This window comes from Dunckerocampus dactyliophorus, chromosome 13, assembly GCF_027744805.1.
Source record: "Dunckerocampus dactyliophorus isolate RoL2022-P2 chromosome 13, RoL_Ddac_1.1, whole genome shotgun sequence".
Classification (NCBI taxonomy): domain Eukaryota; kingdom Metazoa; phylum Chordata; class Actinopteri; order Syngnathiformes; family Syngnathidae; genus Dunckerocampus; species Dunckerocampus dactyliophorus.
This window is the reverse complement of record NC_072831.1, coordinates 20,586,676-20,607,370: the sequence shown is the minus strand read 5'-3', so window position 1 is coordinate 20,607,370 and position 20,695 is coordinate 20,586,676. Positions and strand designations below refer to the sequence as shown.

Sequence of the window (20,695 nt, the reverse complement as noted above, 5' to 3'; positions counted from 1 at the left end):
ACAGCTCAGGAAATAGTGCATGTCCAGCATGACATTATGAATGGTCATTGGTGCACATGAATGCAGTTGAATGCAGTAGATATGAGAATATTTAGTGTATTTAGTGTTCTATACTACACTTAACTATGAACTATAAAGAGTGACTTTAACAACTAATGTTGTAACACGTTACAACTAATGTAACAAGATTGTTCAATTAAAATGAACAATAAATCTCAATGTACACATGCCTAATTTTAACAGAAAATCTTATTTAAGATTGTTTTTTCAGTATAACTGCCAATCAAATGTATTCACCAGTGGTGTACTGCCACCATGTGGTGAAAAGCATCAGTAGAGATTAACAAGAGTTGATTGCGTCACCAGTCAAACCATACATGTGGATGTGTTCGATTATACTATATGTGTGTGTGTGTGTGTGTGTACCTTTAGTGGCATAGGCCTCTGCTATCATGGAGAGCCTGTACACTGGAGCCCCAGCCAGCTGCATGTCATCCAGATTCACCCTGTTGTACTGACCTGTAAATAATCAACACTGTTATTTCACACATTTCATGTAACCTCACACCAAAACACATAAAAATTGCATTTTAAATTCAATAACTGTCTTAGTTGGAACAATATACGACAATGTAAAGCAGCTTATAGTCCTACTTGCCTATGGTTTTTATCTTCCATTTTCACAGTTATATTAACATTGGACATAAACAAAATTTGCTGTGGAACACACATGTAAAGAAGATGCCATTCTTGATGTACTACACTGCTGATGTGGCTGTCATACAGCTTCATGTCAAAAAATCCGAACTACCCCTTTAAATACGCATAGCTTTTTTGGTTACTAATAATAGGCAGTATTCAGCGTGATCTTTTTAATTCATATATTTTTGAAAAACTGGGATAGAGTGACACTGCAAAACTCAAAAGCGCAAAGTGACGAGGGATTACTGCAGTAGTTAGTCCTCATGTCCACCACAGACGACATTAGAAATTTCAATGTATTAAAATGTATTGTATGCTACAAAAAACACCTCAGACAATTGATTCAACACGTGTGCTTAATAACATCTAATAACTATCTTGAAAAACATAATAACTGGGTAAATTTAACAACCTGCTGGCCGGTCTATTGTCATTTTGGAAAGCCACACTTTCTATTTTATTGGAGAAACCCCATACAGCACTAGGACTACACAACTAGCAGTAGGTTTTATCCTTGTTAAGTACTGTGAAATGCTTTCCCCTAACAGAGGACAAAAATCAATTGGCGGGTCCCAGGGGGACAGTTTTGATAATAAAAACACTCAAAGGTGGGTTTTTTGTTTGTTTTTTTTTACATTTTAGTTCAAAAGTTATTATGAAACCTATGCCGAAATGGGTACAGTAAACAGTATAGTAATACCACTGATCATCGATACCATAAATGCGCCAATTAACGCCTCTATTCAAATGAATGCTGAGTCTCCTATAGTCACTGAGTGCTTGGTGCCAGGTGGAAATACATTGATTGATATGAACAGCTGTGGTTGTCGGTAACTACCTGATGTGGGTTTTATTAACTCCACAAGATGTCAGTCGCTGCATCTGCAGTACCATGAGAGGTCGGCATCTAGCAGCTTTAGCTGTGAATTTCTCTTGGAGATTAATAAGGTATCTACTCTATCTATCTGCATGCGCTTTTAAATGCGAGTTGCGCTTCAGCTGTTGGTGTTAAGCTACTGCATGTCATTATTGTATTGTATTGTATTGTTAGAGTTTTCTCTTTACCCATATTACAAGACTGGTTCTTTTGCTGCTGTGTTGTGCAACATACTTGTTAAGAAATCACCACGTGGTCAAAGAGGGCGATGTTTTCCTTTCCACTTTGTCATGCACTCCAAATCATTATTAAAGCTGACTTAATTTTGTATTAAGTTATAAAAGGCTATAGTCAGAAAATGTACGGTATCCAGCATTTAGAACAAGACAGTGTGTTACCTAAAGCATCTCTGTATTCTGCCTCCACATAGCTGAGCTTGGCCATGAGAAGACTCGCCTCCTGGAGGTAATGTGCCTGGAAAGCAGAAAATGTACATTTAAAAAGTTCAATCATCAATTAATTGTGCTCATGTGCAGTAATATCTAAACATATACACATTCGCGAAATTCACACGCACCTTGAGGTTTCCTCTGTCCAGAGCAGCAGTGAGGTGCTTCCTGACCTCTACCAGTTTTGGTCGTGGGCCCCTAGGGCTGGAACCCTGTTTGATTGGATTCTCCTTCAAGTACGTCTGAAGCTTACATTCCCCCAGCAACAGCTCCCCTAAGTCGTCTGAACACATGAAATAATTTTTTAGGGCAATTACAAAGCTACAGTGAATCACTACAAAGCTTCAAGCAAACAAAATATTGATAGTCTGAAATTAAGACAAGGTCATTCTGCAACCAATCTCAGGTAAATTATTATAACTATAATAATCATCATGATCATCATCGATTATGCTGATGGAAACACAACCAATTTAAAATGAATGATTGATTACAGACTTTTAATACCTGCATTTTAACAACCTTTCCATGGCAAGTATGCCCACTTTAAGGATTAACTGACATGCATGACAGCATCTCATCTACTGTGGTTATAAACATTCCAGAAAGAATTATGCATCATGCTCCCTAAACAGGGTCATTTGTTTCAAGGTACAAATCTTGAAATGACCAGTAATCCCAGTCAGTAACCAGTGTTCATTATTCTTATTAGAAAATTGCATTCCACAATGGCAAGACATCTATACTATGTCATCTTAAATGTAATGATCTATTAACATCTGTGTTAATTTTCTTTTTACCGAAGTTAAATATAATAAATATGCCTATATTGCATGTGTAAAAGTAATTACGATACATGCTTGAAAAGATGGTAGTTGATCATTTCGTCTGTTGAATATATTTGCACGTAAATGTGATGCATTTGTGGAGAGGAACATAATCAAGCTAGACCCACACGACCTCATGGGACCGTGTGGATGTATAGACTGCTTCATTTTATTCGCAGAACTAAAGTTGAATGAAATGTCTGGCACTTGCATAGTTTAGCTCATAAAGTCATTGTTCCTATATCATCAAAGGTTCCATAAGATGAGCCTTCCTGTCTGCAGTGGAGATAACCAACAAACGCCTACGATAACTTTGACAGCTAGCATGTAGCCGTCACGAAGATGCGAAATCGTGTTGTGAAATCTGTCACGTCTGAATGTGTTGCTGTTTTAGCAAGTATGTAAATTTTATACAGTGACGAAAAAAATGGATATAATAACTCGAGGGTTGTTTTGAATTCGGCGCCACAATATCGCGATGTGTTGATTTTACGTCAGTCAAAATTAAACTGAAGTGACTAGAGACTCTCAATGACATTGTTTTGGGTAAAAAGTAGAGAGGTGGCTGTCTCTGTCAGGAAGTACCGAGGATTCCGACGGGGAGGAAGGCCTTGTAAGATTGACAGAATAAAATGTATCTTACCATTTGATATCAGTTTAGCCGAGAGTTGCCGAACTAACTCCGGTATTTTATCCCATTGTCCTTCTGAACGGCACCGCTCTATCTCGGTTTCCAGTCGTGAGCCAGACTTCTTAGCGGTCATATTGCTCAGTAGGGTCGGCTTGGACCAAAACCACCAGAGCCTCTCTCTGGATGAGGCGTCAAACTCCTGTACGCACGCAGCAAAGCTTCCGGTTGTCTCTTTCAATGTAATGCAACTGCAACAACTACAACTACAACGATTTTACAGTAGAGGCTCTGTGGTTGGCACTGCGACCAAGTAAAGCTAACATTATTAAGGGAAGCTCAAAACAGCATATTTACTCGTGTTCAACAGATGGCGGTATTGAACACTAGCGGGTGAATGGCAACAACGAAAAGCAAAACGAAGTAGAATGACGAGCCAACGGGACACTAGGAAGTTTCATCAAGGAGTCAAAACAATATCGCCGATTGTTTTAGGAAGCTGTGTCGATATGGCAGACCTGTCATTGTATTTAAACAATATTAACATTTCATTGGGACAAACTATGGAAACCGATAAAGTAAGTCTGTGCAACTTTTTATATCGTACATTTGGTGACTGATGTATTGAGTTTGGTTTGAGCCATTCACTTCCCTAGCTTCGTTAGCACGGTGACGTTGCCTTAATGTTTATTGTTCGTATTAATGGAGTTACATAATATAAACTGTTCGCGTCCTTACAGTAACATATCATAAGAAGCTAAGCATACTTGTTTGTTGCAAGTTTTTGAAGTACAGTACAATTTCGCAGCTTCACTTCATAACGGTTTTTCAAAAATACACAAAGTAATAAATTATGCTGCTTTTGTCGTTTAATATGGTCTGTTATCAGTCAAAACGCATTCATATTTAACGTACGTACACATGTTACGTACTTTTTGCCTAAATTAAGCATTTCAAGCATAAAAATGGCTAAATTAAGGTAAGTAAAATACAGATATGAGGCATTTCAAAGACACGTTCAAGACGTTGATGATGTAGTGTTCTACACTGGTCACTAGGTGTCAGTAATTTTACTGTAATTTTTGGAGGGACACACAAGCACCAGACTTGATGACCGGAACAACCGGCTTTCATTGCAGGTCTGAATTATCTCACAACAGGCACAATAATCTCTAAAAATCCCTCATAAAAATAATAACCCACACCAAGGTGAAACTCAACTCTGAAACCCCAGATGTCACTTCATGTCCGCATTTCACTCCGCTCCCCGAGGGAACACATTAATAGCAACACACACGTGCACAAATCGTATTTATTTATGTCTTACATTGCGTATGTACTCTTATTATGTCTACTATATTGAGCAATACGAGCGGAAAGGTGACGATAGGGGTGTTATATCATGTGGAAAGGTGACGATAGGGGTGTTATATCATGTCTAGAGGGCGCTAATAATGTTAAAAACATACTTAGAAGGTTGCAAACAGGTTTTTATGCTCTTAACTAAGGGAATGTTCAATTTATAAATAAGGAATCCTACATTACGGAAATTCACTTATCATTGTCGTGTCTGGAACCAATTAACCGCGATAAAGGTGGGATTACTGTGTGGCACTGCTCCACACTTCAGCCCAATAGGTGACAGTTGACAATGCGCAAATGAGGTAGTTTGGCCATCGACATTAACTCCAAAAGAAGAAGAAAGGCGACGAACGTCATAGAAAAAGAAGGCAGGCTGATGTGTGCGAGCTGGGGGCCAATGGCCACTGTGATTGGCTTGTGTGGAAAAGAGGGCAGTATTGGAGTTCTAATGTACCAAAGAGGCCTTCTAGAAGCTAGGGACAGAAACAGGGTGGTTAGACAAGACAGTTGCCATTTATTGGTCAAGTATTTATCAGTAATACAGCGAAAATGAGAGGAAATGTGAATATTTACTTGGCAAGTCTATTTCGGTGTCCGCCCCAAAATATTCTGCTTGAGCTCCTAAAATTTTAAGCTACAGGCCACCGTACTCATAGTAAAAAAAAAAAAAAAAAGTTAGTCTGGAGCCCTGACAGAGCTCGACAATAACTACAGATCTGTTTGCTGACACCACTGACTTGAATACCGTCTGGCGTGAAAAAGTAACTCGTCGCAAAAACAAGTTACAATTGCTGGTAATAGCTTGCAAGACAAGCTAACCGTCGTGAACACCTAAACTTCAAATTTGTTAGGGAGAAAAATGGCTTCTGTCGCATCAAATGCAGAGGATGATGATGAGGAAGACAGCCCCAAACCAGGTACACTACGGTAGATAATGGTGATGTTGATTGACCTGAGATAGGAAGGAATGATAAGGCATCACTTTGTAATCAAATTGATAGGCTGGAAGAGCAAAGCTTTAAAAGCCAATGATGAAAAAGATCATATTTTATTGAAAATCATGTGCTAGATTGATGATTTGGAGAAGAACACAAAACAGTGGGATAGTGCCTGGGCTTCACATTACATGCCGGCTTTATGCCTGTGCAGATGATAACAGGGGAGGAGAACAAGATGATGTTGCTTCAACAGAGCAACGGGTGGCCAACTTTCTGCAATCAAAGCAAGTGGATGTCAACAAAACGGATACGTTCATTCCAATGTCTGACGAAAATAACAGCATCACAGCTTTCATCAAAAAGTTCACCAACAAAAGTAAAAACAAGGTGGCATTGTTGAGGCAGAGAAGCAAGCTGAAAGGAACAAACGTCTACATCTATGAACACCAAGAAACATTGGCATTTTATACTTGTATATGTATACACTAAGTATTTGCTATGCATGAATACAGGTTTGTATGCATGTGTCTGTTTCCAGAGTCCAGTAGGAGAGGCCACAGACTTGGAGAGCGGGAGGATGGGCGACTCAATGGAGAGGCAGGTGAGGGTCAAAGTTCCCCGAAGGACTATCTACTTTGCAAGTGGTGACACCATGGAAGAGTACAGCACTGAGGAGGAGGAGGAGGAAGAGGATGCGCCAGGGAAGAACAAGGTTGCTGCTGTGGATACGGTAAGATCAGGTTTAAAAAGCCACTGTTATGAAACAAGCAGCATTTGACAGGTATTACTGTTAAAAAAAAGACAAAAATGTAAATCTGTGAACATCCGAAGACCTGTGAGTAAATTCTCAAAGTATACTGCACTTAATTCTTCAAAGGTCTAAACTGTTGCGGTATGTGAGGTGCGCCTGAAAAGTAACAAGACTGGTGTCACAAACAATTTATTTCAAGTCCAAACAACAGTTTACATAGTTTCACCTTCAAAGTAATCCCCCTCAAGTCTAATGCCCTTTTCCATCCTTCTCTGCCACGCTTCTATGCACTGCTGGAAGGATTCTTCTGGAATGCTCCTTAGCTCCGTCGTTACTTTCTCTGTAGACGATGTAGACGGTGGACGATGCCTCTCACATCAACATGACTTTGACTTTTGACTGTGTTGCTATGAGATGAGTTGTATACAAAAGCATGTAAAAAAAATGTAAAGGTTGCAGAAAGCTGAGACTACAGTTACACACTCCCAAGATATCATGTTAGATGATAACACAATTTGCTAATCCCTCTTCTTTTGACTATAGCTCATAGAGCACACCTAGCCCCGTTACTTTTCAGACACACCTCGTATATTAAGAATAGCTTTATATTAATCAGCACTAGTCCTCTAGTTAAATAAAGTGTCAGTTTTTCTTTACTGTATGTTTTTAGTCAGTTTGTTCTAAGTGTGTGCCCCCTATTTGTGTTCTAGTCTAAAATGACCTGGGGACCATACTTTTGGTTCCACCTGTGGAAAATGACCACCTCTACTATCTCAGGTAATGCACCATTTCAGGACTGTCAATATGGACCTTAAAATCTGACTACCGTATCAGCTAAATTATATTTTTGGCTTCTCACCGATCAGCGAGATCCTCAAACCCTTCTGAGACACAGTGATTTGTATTCATTTAGCACTGTCGGCAACAAAAATTATGTAATTATTATTATTATTATTATATGTTGAATGTGCTCAAAATGTTTAAAATGTACCGATACACACACTGAAGTTTATTAACAAAGTTTTATTAAAAAGAAAAAAAAATCACAAATAACACACACAATATACTGTCCTTGGCAGATGATGACGTAGCTGTGGCAGCTGTAGTTCTGGAGTTGCTGCTGCACGCCCACTCTGTAAATAAGGGAAAAGCAAATATTATTATTGTTATTATTAATATTATAATCTGCCAAACACACACACACTAACGTTACTCCTGTAAAACCACAACACGTGTTTCTGCTAGGATTTGTTTTTAACTGGATCTATGTCAGCCTTTCGGTCTACCCAAATTTGGAAGCAGTGTACGGTAGGCAGTACTGAAGTAGCAGTGGTCGTACACAGCAGAAAACCCACAGAAACAACAACACAGTTTGCTCTGCTCCGGCATATGCCGTGTGCAGAGACATACCTGTCGTGTACACACATTTTTTTTTTTACAGGAGTAACATCCGCTAACACTTAACATAGGTTTCCTTGGGAAGGGCACCGTGAGGATCATGTTCTTTGATTTCTCCAGTGCCTTTAACACCATCCAACCCTTTCTGACGAGTGACAAGCTGCTCAGGATGGGTGTCAGCTCATCCACTGTCTCCTGGATTACTGATTACTTGTCTGTCAGGCCCCAGTTTGTGCAGCTGGGGAGCTCCTCGTCTGATGCTGTGGTCAGTACCGTAGTACTGCAGTGGTTGGGTGTATGAGAGATGGACAGCAGGCGGAGTAAAGGACAGTGATCGCTGACTGTGTAGAGTGGTCACAGGCAAATCACCTGCTCCTGAATGTGGACAAGACCAAAGAGCTGGTGATCGACTTCAGGAGGAAGGTGACTCCTTGGAGCCCATCACCATTCAGGGCCGGGAGGTGGCAGCAGTGGACAACTACAAATACTTGGGAGTCCACATGGATAACAGACTGGACTGGAAGGACAACAACAATGCTGTCTACAAGAAGGGCATGAGCAGACTCCACTTCCTGAGGAAGCTTAGGTCCCCTAATGTGTGCAGCAAGCTGCTGGAGATCTTCTACCGGTCTGTGGTTGCCAGTACCCTGTACTGTGGTTTGTTGGGGGAGCAGCACCAGCAAAAAGGAAATTAACCGGATGGAAAAACTGATCTGTAAAGCCAAAGAAGTTATCGGCACTCAGGTGGAGGCGTTTGTAACAGTGAGAGACAGGAGGACACTGGACAAGCTGCTCTCTCCGTCATGGACAACCCCACCCACCCACTCCATCGGACAATAGAGGGGCAGGGGAGCTCATTCTCCAGCAGACTCCTCCAGCTACGTTCCCACAGTAAACGCTACAGGACTACACACATCGTCCAGTTGTACAATACATCAATAAAGTCTAATACTCAAAGTGTAATACTCACTAAAAAAGTTGTGGATGGTGGTCACGGACATGGCTCATCATCTTGGAAGTGTTATCCCCGTTCGCAGACACTTTTTTTCTGCATTTTAGAGGTTGATTGTCTTCAGTTATTTTCCTCTCTGAATCCTTTGCTAATCCAAAATATGTCCAAACTTCAGATCTTGTTCTTTTACTGGGGAGGAAAATCTGAGGAGCGCTGTTTTAGGGGGTGCCGTCCGCCATTGGAAACAATGCAAACTGCTTCTCCAGAAAATGAGCATTGTCACTGGTCTGTGGACGGATACGGATATTTTACTACGGCTGTTTTGGCGCGGTTGGTCTGTTCGTTTTGATGAAGTGACAATTGATCAACCACCTTCTTGTCATCCTCTCAACATCTGGGCAAAAGCTGCAGTATTTTATATCGACACAAAAACATCACAGTCGGCGAGATGTGTAACCCGCAAGAGTTTGCAGCTGTGGAACGGGCAGATTACACATTTCCCAGCATGCCTTGCTGTAGTTGATCGCTTTTGACTGTCTTATGCCTCTTTAAGGAGTTATTTTGTACAGATAACAGGTAAAGTGGTGTAATTTGTAGTCCTGTACAGTGCTGCTTCATACTATATATAATACTGTGGACACTTTGAACCTTGTCATGTCGGAGTACCAGCTGGTACTGAAAGAAATACTAGATTATGCAGATTGTTACACACTGTTTGTTGACGTCAACTTAATCCTATTTTCCAGACACTTCTGAGTTTTGAGTTCTGGCCTGAGTTTGACACACATGGTATCAAGCTTTTTAGTGCTTTTTATGGGGGTGAATTATCACGCATCATCATTCCACTACGGTCACATAACTGTTTAACAAAAATCAGTGAGGGCCCAATATTTGTAATGCATTCAAGCCTATGATGAGTGTTTCTAAACATCTGACCAAAACTGTATGTCCTGCAGCATGTGACTACATGGGAGAGAAACTCGCCACTCTGTTTGGCATCACTACTCCTAAATACCAGTATGCCATCGATGAGTACTACCGTATGAAGAAAGAGGTTGGTCGTGTGCACACGTCAGACTCTTACATCACATAAATCCTGTTCTGTAGCTTTATTAAATGCACTGCGGTCATCCTGCAGGAGGAGGAGGAACAAGAGGAGAACCGTCTGGCTGATGAGGCGGAGCGTCAATTTGCAGAGCAGCGCAGGAGTGGCAAGCAGGATTGTGCTGCCGCTGCTGCTGATCCGCCAGGAGCAGGCACTTCCTTTGTAAATGTCTCCTTTGAGCACGAGCCTGACGCTCGTCTAAACAGCCCTGACAACGTAGTGCCTTGTCCTCTACCGGACTGAGAACCAACACCCACAGACTCAAAACCTGATAAAAATCCCAGACTTGTAGCAACTGAGATGAACGCTAACATACTTACTTGTAAAGATTGCTAATACTTTTTCTATGTTTTTATTTGCCAAACGAGGATTTATACTGCAGCGAATGGAGGTGTGCTTGTTATTGCATTGGTATATCTTACACCGCTCTAGTGTTTTTTCTGTTGTCTACATTATTTATCACTATTGTTCTATTTCCTAATCTTTGGATGCATTTTGACTTATGATGTCATCCATCCGCAGTAAGTTTGTTTGGTTTTTGTTTCAAAGTAGTCCACCTGCCTTTCATACGAGAGCTTCACTTCTTCGTATATAATGACTACATATCCCCCACATGAATGTAGACTGGATTCAGATAATATTCTCATCCTTTACTGTATACTGTGTAGAATTCTGCTTGACTACACTTTATTCAGGTACTCGAGTCTAAAGAAGACTGTAATTTATACTAATTTAATAAAGTTATTTTCTTTTTTCAAATCCTTTTCAAATTTTGAAGTGTTCCTTTCCACCAACATCTTGGTTTGAGCGAGGGCAGATTGAACGAGGAAAAATTCACACGTGAAGCAGCCTGATGGAACTGACATATTGCAAGTGTTTGAGCATTTTTTAAAAATTGAGCCTGTCAGAGTCCTTGAGAGGGTCAGGATCTGCAGAGCTAGTCTGCCTGCAGAGATGTACTGTATGTAGCTGTCATAAACTCTTACCATCTTCCCCTCTCGCTGCCCCAAATTTCCGTAAGAGTTGCATCATAATAAAGGAGATACATGGATGCAGACACTGAAAATTTGAAAGCACCAATTGAACAACCTTCACACCTTTAGTAAATATATATATTTTTAAAGAATTAATACTGCTCATCTTTGTTTGTTGCATAACACATCTGTCAGTCCATTCACGCAAGTCCTTCGTCGTTTCAAGTCATTACAGGCATGGATGGGTTTCACTTTTGGGTTTGCTGCCGCAAAGGTTTGCAGAAGAAATAAAAGCAAATATTAAAAGAAATCCGACCAAAAAAACATGGGTGCCCTCACAGGCTTTGAAGCGAGATGGCCTACAAACATGCACACACCTGCTGTCAAGTGTATTGTGCGCGTAGCATGCAATGCTTGTGTGTGAGGCGGGAAATGAGTTCCTGTGAACTCTTGTTACTTAAAGGAAATTGTCAACCACATTTTCACACCTAAATCAGCGCAATGTGTGTGCGTGTGGGCTTTTAAAATGTGAGCGCTCGCCAACAAGTCATCACTTCAGTTTCGTGCACCTCAGGGCCCGAGCAGGGAATCAAACCTGCGACCGGCCTTCACACGGGAAGCTGTGGAGACAATGGTTACCACGCCGATGGCCAGAACCATGCTCTGTGTGTGTGTCTTCCTCTTTGCCTCTCGAGTCACAGCCTCTCATATCCCATCAAAGATGAACAGAGCCATCCAGAACCTGCTGCAGCACTATGTGAGTACGCGGTACAACTACACTGATGGAGTGTGTGTGTGTGCGTGTGTAAGTGTGTTCATGTTGCGTTTACTTGTAGAAGATTCCGGTCAAAGAACGTTTTAACGGCCGACCCGTCTTCTCCAGAGAACTTCTCGGCACCAGATTGGAGGTAAGACTTTTTCAAATGCTGGTTGTTAGCTTGGCTTATGAGTCTTGGTTGTCTTCATTGCATGTGTTTTGCAGGCCAAGGGGGTGCTGATATCGGCGGTGCTGCAGACCTACAACGAGCTGATAGAGCGCATGTTGAAGGAACTTCCTGCCCAGACAGCCTCCACCTCTGGCGTGCGCTCGGAGCTGAGCTACATCCTGAAGCGCGTGCAGGAGCTGAGGAGATTCCGCTTCCAGGAGCAGGACACACTGCTGAAGGGCCTTGAGGGGTTCCGACACATCCAGGTACAGTAGACCTAGCTTTTGACCTCTAGAGGTATGCTCTTGCTGACCCCCCGTACACCTTCCCTCCTTGCAGATGGACAACGCACTTATCCAGAGCAAAGCATTGTGGGAGCTGCCATGGCTCTACCAGGAGGCTAGCTCCTTGGCTGACAAGCGATGTCAACGGCGGCACAGACAAGCAAAGTGGCTCAGAAGCTTCTGCACCAGAAGCAAAGCTCACTGACGATTTTATTTATTTCAAACTGACCATCACTCCTATTTATTCGCTATTTAAAGTCATAATTTAACACGTGGTGCTGGTATTGCCTTAATTTATTGATTCTTGTATTTACTGATTGCTGCACAATAAAAACTGGCATGTGTCACGTGACCTGACAAAAAGCACCGCGGGGAAGCACACTCGGACTTCTTAGAAGCGCATTGTGGGAAAGGAGCATCTTCCTGTCAGCGACTGATTTGCTAGAAGCAGCCACAGGAAGTGACATTGGAGGCTCTTCAGTGGTCAGAGGTCAAGCTGCTGCTGCTCAAAGCTCAATTTTATGTGGTGGACCAGAAACTCAAGTCGGGTAGAATTTGTTAGAACTTCTGCTTTAACCACAGTGTGTGTGTGCGGTGGGGGCGATGGTGACGGAAACCATGACAACATGGAGAGAAACAGTGTTCACCCCTACTCACCCCACCTTTTGTCACTGTGTGTGTGTGTGTGTGTGTGTGTCTATTTGAGCCCAGGTGGAAAAAGGAAACTTGCTGTGCATGTCTAAAAATGCCAGCAAAGTCACAGATGTCATCTGCTAAAACCAACAAAAAGCAACAATCATAGCCGCTAATATGGTGACTTGTGTGTATGTGTAAAATGATGTGGAGGAAACGCCCACATTGATTTCTGAATGCCCTGATCTCAGTCTCAAATTAGAATTCAGGTGAGGAAAACACTCATGTGGAAAGTTGAGCGTCTGTGTTTCCATGACGAGAAGATAATGTTCCTCAGCAGGTCACACGCCAGAAAACCCTCAAAAATGCCGCCTCTTTTTCTTCACTTAGCAGGTATGAGTAAAAGATGCACGGACGTGATTTGGTGGGAGGAACATGGGGACATGTCCCATGCTCTTTTTCAAAAGTTTTGGTACCCTGTAGTTTTTAGCGTCCAACGACAATGCTATATTACAGTTTTTCCTGCATTGGTTGGGCTCATTTCTTGAAACAGAAATTACATTCTCAAAATAACATGGACAAACCTCCCAACAACTTGCCAGTTCTTCACAACAGAACTAACTCAGTCAATTCTCAGGTCTAATGATTGTTCTCTCCAAAACATGTCAGAATTATTCCATTTTATGGCCCATCACACGCACAATTGTCTGTTCAATTGCTAAAATTAGTCATAAATATACGGGAATATCAGTTGTGAAACTCCAGCTTTATTTACAGTATGCGTAGGCGACATGCAAGGTTCCTAGTGTTTTGTTTGTGTCTTTATATTACAGCATGTTATGCTAAACACATTTTCTCATTACTCTGATGTATGGAAGTTATTTTATGTTTCTAAGTATAAGTGCAATGTGTGACGTCAAACCTCGGATGTTATTGTTACCGTAAAATTTAAAATGGGTTTTGTTTCTCCAGTTTTGTTGTATTCTGTCATATAGACAAAAACCCCCGAGTGCAATAACCGTCAATGAAGGACTAGGCTAAGACTGAGAGGACATGAGCAGTGTTCCCCCAAATTTAAGCTTCACAAAAACGACCTGAGCATTCTTTGGGCCTCTGTGAGCTATTCTATAGTGATTATGAAATATTCACTTCAGTCAAGCTTGAAGGTGTTGATGATGGCGCTTCGTATTTGGACAAAGTTAGGCACGTGAGAAGGGCATTAACGTATTTACAGAATTATATGCATAGTTCTGTACAAAATAAAAGGAGGGACACAGATGAAGAGGAGCACAAATGTTGCTCAGTGCTGCTGTTTGAGGAGTGAAAACTTTAACTCCCTGGTCATCTTGCTTAGGAGTCGTCTATGTTGGCTGCATTGCTGCCGTCGCTGTCGTTGGCGACCGGCACCTCTCTGTTCTCGTAAGTCCAGAAGCCATTGAGGTCAATCAGGATGCTGGTGACCGTGTCACCCTGGCAACTGTTTACCAAGTCTTGGAGTGTGATCTTTTCGGGGTCTTTAGGCTTCACCATGTCAAAGATCTCATCCTGGGGAGACAGACATTGTACACACGCCCTTTACACTTAGCAATGCATTACATGAGCAAAATGTATGGGTTGGATGTGAGAGAATGAGCTTGCCTTAACATCCTGGAAGGAGACGGGGACTTGACAGTGCACTTTCATCTGCTCCTGAATGGCCTAGCAACAAAACAAATTATTAATGAATTTATAATACATGTGCACGTTTTCTTTTTTTTAATGCTATTCACTATTTAGCGCAACTGCCAGTTGACAATCTGCAAGGCGTCTTTTTCTTACACTGCACACTTTCAGATGGTTTGTCTCCTTATACTGTACAGTTCCCACTCCTGTTTCTGTCTTAGTTAGAGTTTGTGCTTCTCTCTCAAGGGTGTACTTGCATTTAAATTCTGGTAAACTTTCAAATGCATTCAAAAGCATCATATCCTGCCGTCTTCCTGTTCCAAAATTGGAAGCCACGGCCCACGTAACATTACACCCACACGTATTACTTTTGTTTCTTGTCAGCTAATGATAGCAATGTGGCTACTAACGTTAGCTATCCTTGAATGTATAGCCCATTGTAACCACACAGTGACCCCAAATTTTCGTTCCCTTTTCTGAGAATGAGCGCCAATCATTTTATTTTGGGGTGAACGGAATTATAACAAAGGTTAACTTCAAAGTGTGACAAATGTATATATTGTTGAATCTGTTCTTTTAAACCACTATTGGGGTTATTTCACTGGCGTACTTTCAAACAAAGTACGCTGGCAAAATAACCCGCCAAGAGGGTTTGGGAAGTCGCCAGATTCAGCGAGAACGTTGCCGAGTTGGCAACACTGGGCAAGCAACACCGATAAGCAGAAATGTGAACTCTGTTGGGCTTTTTTATGTTAAAGTTGGCTACACTTTGTTTTAGTTTTACACAAATATGAGCATCACTCAAAAAGGCTTACAGAGTTCAGCGTTTTAATTATTTCAGAGTAGGTCTACGCATGCACGCTGCACTTCTGTTTGTTGAATTTTGTTGTAACATTTAAAAAGATGACAATTTTTACAAGTTTATAAGCTGTGTAATGTTTTGCAGCTCCAGACTGGAAGAGGAGGCAAAATGGTTCTTTGGTCGGTAAAGGTTGCCGACCCTGCTTTGGTGGAAAGACCAGAATTTCCCTTATTTTCAAATGAAAAAGCCTAAAAGTATGTTTGGAAGACAAAGAAGTGATCCCAAACTTTTGGGCGTTCATGTAACTTAAAAATGTGAGTTAAAGGCATGACTAAGGTAAACAAAAACAACAATAGAAATACGTACTAACAGAATAAATATTTGTGTTTGCATGCGGTGCTTGTTACCCTGAAGAAGTAGTTGAGGTAGAAGGCATTGAGGTATCCTTTATTGTCCATGTCCAAAAGTTTAAATATGTACTGCAACGCTGCTGGCTCCTTCTTGTTTTCCAAGGCCAACACAAAGTCTAAATACGTTTTATAATCCTGGAAAAGAAAAAAGAAAAACAAAATGAAATCCAATTGCCTTTTTCACACAGTATCAGTATTCAGTATGAAGAATAGTGTCAACAAGGGCATCTTAATGAATTTAACTATCTTTGAAAAGTGACTTTAATTCAGTAATTCAATTCCAAGTTAAACTTGCTTGCGTCTTCAATGCAAGCTTTTTAGACTGAATAATGATGGCTTAGTGTGGCATCATTCCAGCGTGACAAACATTTGATGTTCTTTCTTGTTGTTATTATAGCTGGTTATTACAAGATGTTCTTTCTTGTTGTTATTATAGCTGCTTATTACAAGATGTTGACAAAGGTCTGTTTTCTGCGCTTTCTATTCTTTTCCTGTTGTGGCGTGGACAATTCCACCAACTGACAGTGTGGCTAGGTCCACTCTATCTCACGTACTGTGCCAGCAAAGAGTGGGGCCACTGCACGGCCAGTGAGATGTGGCGCCGTTTTTTTCTCAATATCATAAATACAATAAATGTACCATTTCACCGTCGTAAGTGAGGCACTCTTGAAACACTCGGTCCAGGAAGACTGAGGTTAGAGTGGCTGTGCCATAGCGGGACAGCTCCTCCTTGCTCAACATGCCATTGTGGTCCTTGTCAAGATTGAGGTACTGGCCTGTTGTACAAAGACAAGAATGTTGAAAACATAAGCACGATCGTCAGGCTAGTATGTTTACAGAGCTGACTAAACCTTAAAAACACACCAAGTATTTGTTTTGTAAAGCTTTTTTTCCGAATGTATGGTATGCATACACGTTTCAATATACATGTTCCCTCGTTTATCGCGGGGGAAAGGTTCCCAAAATAGCCCGGAATAAGTGAAATCCTCAAAGTAGCCAACTTGATTATTTTTACAATGATTATATATGTTTTAAGGCTGTAAAACGCCTCGTCATACGCTTTATACACTTTTCTCAGACAGGCGTTAATATTTTCTCACATTTCTCTCTTGTTTAAACACTCTCAAAGTTCCAATTTTTCGTCAAATGTTAATGATCAACCTACTAGGTTGGACGCAAGCAATTAAGTTACTTGAGCGTATTTCACTCCTCTGACCTTGACTCTTCAACCTGGCGCCGTTTTTCGCTGGAGCGTTTTTGTATCCTTGTTAAAACATATTGCTCCTTTTGTCTCATTTTCCTTCTCCTCGTCCTCCTCCTTGAGCCGAAGATTCATTTATTCCGTAATGTCGCCCTACAGCCGGTTAGCTTCTTCTTCTATTGTTTATTGGCAGTTAGCAAGCAGTTCACGCAGTTAACTAGTTTGCTAGCAATGACAACCACAACAGGAAACGGCACGAAGGAGATTGATTGACAATGGTCTACAGCCAATCGGGACGCAGAAGACAATGGGCGGTGCAGACAGAAGAGAGGGAAGATGCACTAAAATTGCACCAAAAGAAAATCCGCGAAACAGCGAGTCCGCGAAAGGTGTACCGCGATAGAGTGAGGGAACACTGTAGTAGTACATATAAATATGTAAATAATGTCCACAAGATATTTTAACACTGGAAATAGGTAACGATACTGTGCCTGAAGACTGTTTGATGTGAATATGACTGAGATATAGCGACTCACCATACACTCGGAGAGCTGACGGTGCTGAAAACCAGTTGGATTCCTGACTCTCTTTCGACAACTCTTCATCTCTTAACTGAGAAGACAGGTGGAAAGCAAGGAAAGATTAAAATACTAACTTAAAATAACTACTGTATAAAAATGAAAGAATGAATTGGCTTGGGGGGAAAGGGAAGAGTAACTTCAGTTAGCAGTGGGTTTAATATTGTAATTCTGTCATTTTAAAGGGGTGACTACGCAACAATCTAAACAGCTTGGATAATCTTTAATATTTTAAACATTCATCAATGGAATCTGATACAAGGACAAGACAATGTACCTCTAATAAATCATCGAGAAAACTGCAGGCCAAAATGTCTTGGATTTTAATCTTTCCTGAAAAAGAAAGAAAGCCTTGAGTATGGTTATAGTCAGTTAATATGAATTTTAATATACATTTGGACTCAATGGAAACCTCACACACTGCAATAGTTACACTGAAAATGTAGCTTTGGGAACCAAGATACTTTTCATGATTTTGTTTTAAAAACATTGCTTATCATCTCCACATCAGTAAAGCTTTGTTTTAATCAACCTTATCAAACAATGTTCTTTGTATATTCATAAGCGCTGCAATTAATCAATGAATCGATTGTTAGCAATTAGCGAATTAATCTACAACTATTTTGGTATTCATTATCTTTCTATTTAGGCAAAACAAGATATTCACACACATCAGCTTTGACTTTGGAAAACAGTGATGGCCTCTTTTCTGATATGTTGCGGACCAAACCCCTAACTGTTTGTGTTTGGTTCATATCGATTTCGTCCATCTACGGCCGAACCGATTACGCTACTAACTGAAACAACAAGCCTCCGATGAATCAACTAAGTAAATAATTGTAATAAATTATTTAATTAATAATTAATTATTTAATTTATTTTATATATATATATATATATATATATATATATATATATATCAATAAAATCGATTATCGCCGGTAATTTATAGCACGATTATCGACTACCAACTATGCAATGATAGTTTCTCGGGGACTACACACTTATTTGAAAGCTTGACCGATAACTCGACATTTTACTTATGAGTCGTAGAGGAGAGCTGAGTCTCACCTGTCCGGAGTGGGTCAAGGAAGAAGAAAAACTTGCGAACGGCAGTGCAGACATAGAAAGAGTAAAATGACTTCTCTAGTCCGTCCAGTTGAGGCAGCGTGGGGATTAACTCCAAGATGTAGTTCTCCAAATCCTACGGAGGACAATAATCATCATGTTCATATCTTAGAGGCAATCACCTGCTGTATCACAAAGGAAACACAATGGATACAATACTTACAGACTCTCTGAGGTAGCCCTGTCCCGCCACATCATACAGACTCAGGCCTATCCGGGTCTGATGCAGCCACACTGGACACACAAAAAACATTCAGTTACGGTAGATATATGATATTTATATGATGGGTGTGCTCTATTTCTTATTAATCATAGCATGTGACACCAGTCAAAACACATGTCAACACCTTTCCTCATGACGTAATTGAAGAACTGCATGATAGAGATCCTGCCGTAAGGGTCGCTGTGGAGCAGCTTGGCATACACTCTGGCTGTAAAGAACTTTCTGATAAAAAACAAAAAAGTAAATGATTACTATTCAGTGCATACATATACTGCTAAATGTTTAACTGGAGCTAATTATGACTAATTACTAACAAATGCCCACGCTGCTTCTGGTACCTCTACAAGGTGAGTAAACAACGACAAGCTTGGCTTACATGAGCAGATACACTCCAAAACTTTTTTTTTTTTTTTTAATTCTTGGGGTCTACGGCTTCTTCTTTAACTTACTTGCACTTGGGCCCAGCCATGTCGCCGACCTGCAGGAAGGCTTCATAGCTGATCATGGCCTCTTCACTATTCACTGGTGGCACCTGGTGCTTGTCAAGTAGAAACCACAGATTCTACAGAAAAAAAGAAGATAGGTAGGTCGAGGACATACACAAATGATTAGCGCTCTGACAGCCTTATATAAAGACAAATGTGTAGGTATGCTACCTGGAGCTCCTCATTATCCAGCAGCTCTCGGCTCTTCCTCTGCAGAAAGACAGCTCTGGATTCTTCTCTCAGCTTCTGGAGTAAAACTTCATCTTCTGTTGGTAGCTGTCAAATAACATCAGACCCTTTTTATTTTAAAAAAAAACAAAAAACAGGGCGCACATTTTTCTGCACGTACTTAAACTACCGATACTGCAACACTGGATGACAGTGAGCATCGTAATGAATTATTTAAGCGCTCATGTTCATATTCCTGAATACAACGTGCAGTTAAATGTCAAATGTCAAGCAATTAGTCAATAACATATGGACTGCGCTCATGTTCATATTCCTGAATACAACGTGCAGTTAAATGTCAAATGTCAAGCAATTAGTCAATAACATATGGACTGTAGTGTTCGGTGAGTCAATACCTTGAAGTAGAATCGAGGAATGCTCTTGTAGGACTTATTTTTGTGGCCACCCCCCTTCCATTCAGAGTAATATTTGGTAAATAACTCAATTTCTTCGGCTTTCTTTTCTTCTTCGCTCCTCTCATCTGGACAACAACATAAAATTCTTCAGTAAAATACAGTATTACCGTTGACTGGTTTTACATGAGAAACGTCTGCCTCCATAAGCTAGCGTTATCACTTACCTCTGGTTGTGTTTGCTAACCTTCGTTTTAACGTATTCGACCAGTCAGCCCGGGTTTCATTGGCCATTCTCGCAAAATGACATCAGTATCCTTTTTAACAACCCACTTATCGTAGATAGGAGGGAAATTTCATTCAGATGAACACAGCATTTATGCGTCTATGTGTGTTGATTTTAGCTAGCAAGAAGTTCTTTCACAGATGCTTCCGGTTAAATTAAACATTTTTTCAAAATAAACACAAAGTTTGGCAGGGAAATGAAACACATATCGACATTTAAGTATAGCATGTTTTACAGGAAAAACTAAATTCAAATCGAACTACGATCGTTGTGTTTTTACTCTTCCATGCTAAAACACAGACTACTTATTTTGAAATTATTTTTGAAAAGTTCCGGTTACAGAACTGAATTGTCGGATTTTGATTGCGTCACATAACGACGTAAATGACCTCTTATGACAGTACGCCGACGGTGACAAAATACATTACAGCTGTTTGTATGTGGGTAATCAATAAACAGTACAACATTTGAACAAATGTCACTATAAACATACTGTCCAGAGGCACTATTATAATTATACCAATTTAGAACTT

The 20,695-nt window shown here is 40.7% G+C and overlaps 4 protein-coding genes across 6 annotated transcripts in view; 2 read left to right on the top strand and 2 right to left on the bottom strand.

Annotated features, from left to right (window-relative positions):
• ttc7b (tetratricopeptide repeat domain 7B) overlaps positions 1-3,793 on the bottom strand; it is a 28,609-nt gene extending 24,816 nt beyond the window's left edge. The window contains exons 1-4 of one of the 3 annotated variants that reach the window (XM_054796331.1): positions 3,499-3,793; positions 2,157-2,311; positions 1,978-2,053; positions 427-519 (exon numbers count right to left, since the gene is read on the bottom strand). In XM_054796331.1, the coding sequence (XP_054652306.1) occupies positions 427-519; positions 1,978-2,053; positions 2,157-2,311; positions 3,499-3,619 (445 nt within the window). In that variant the 5' untranslated portion in view covers positions 3,620-3,793. The remainder of the gene's footprint in view (positions 1-426; positions 520-1,977; positions 2,054-2,156; positions 2,312-3,498) is intronic. The other 2 variants (XM_054796329.1, XM_054796330.1) reach the window with 2 other exon arrangements.
• Positions 3,794-3,883: 90 nt separating this feature from the next.
• On the top strand, positions 3,884-10,735 carry fam177a1 (family with sequence similarity 177 member A1). The gene is made up of 5 exons (XM_054796332.1): positions 3,884-4,061; positions 6,322-6,513; positions 7,245-7,311; positions 9,841-9,938; positions 10,023-10,735. Exons 1-5 carry the CDS (start codon positions 3,912-3,914, stop codon positions 10,230-10,232), a joined length of 717 nt encoding a protein of 238 aa, XP_054652307.1. The 5' UTR covers positions 3,884-3,911; the 3' UTR covers positions 10,233-10,735.
• Positions 10,736-11,509: 774 nt separating this feature from the next.
• Positions 11,510-12,418, top strand: ifng1 (interferon gamma 1). Its single transcript, XM_054797392.1, has 4 exons — positions 11,510-11,720; positions 11,803-11,871; positions 11,946-12,155; positions 12,229-12,418. Exons 1-4 carry the CDS (start codon positions 11,595-11,597, stop codon positions 12,376-12,378), a joined length of 555 nt encoding a protein of 184 aa, XP_054653367.1. The 5' UTR covers positions 11,510-11,594; the 3' UTR covers positions 12,379-12,418.
• Positions 12,328-20,323, bottom strand: ppp2r3c (protein phosphatase 2, regulatory subunit B'', gamma). The gene is made up of 13 exons (XM_054797391.1): positions 20,104-20,323; positions 19,880-20,004; positions 19,467-19,571; positions 19,260-19,372; positions 18,935-19,032; positions 18,751-18,821; positions 18,531-18,663; positions 17,737-17,792; positions 17,418-17,493; positions 16,320-16,456; positions 15,678-15,815; positions 14,445-14,504; positions 12,328-14,351 (listed from the first exon to the last, which is right to left on the bottom strand). Exons 1-13 carry the CDS (start codon positions 20,168-20,170, stop codon positions 14,157-14,159), a joined length of 1,374 nt encoding a protein of 457 aa, XP_054653366.1. The 5' UTR covers positions 20,171-20,323; the 3' UTR covers positions 12,328-14,156.
• Positions 20,324-20,695: the final 372 nt, after the last annotated feature.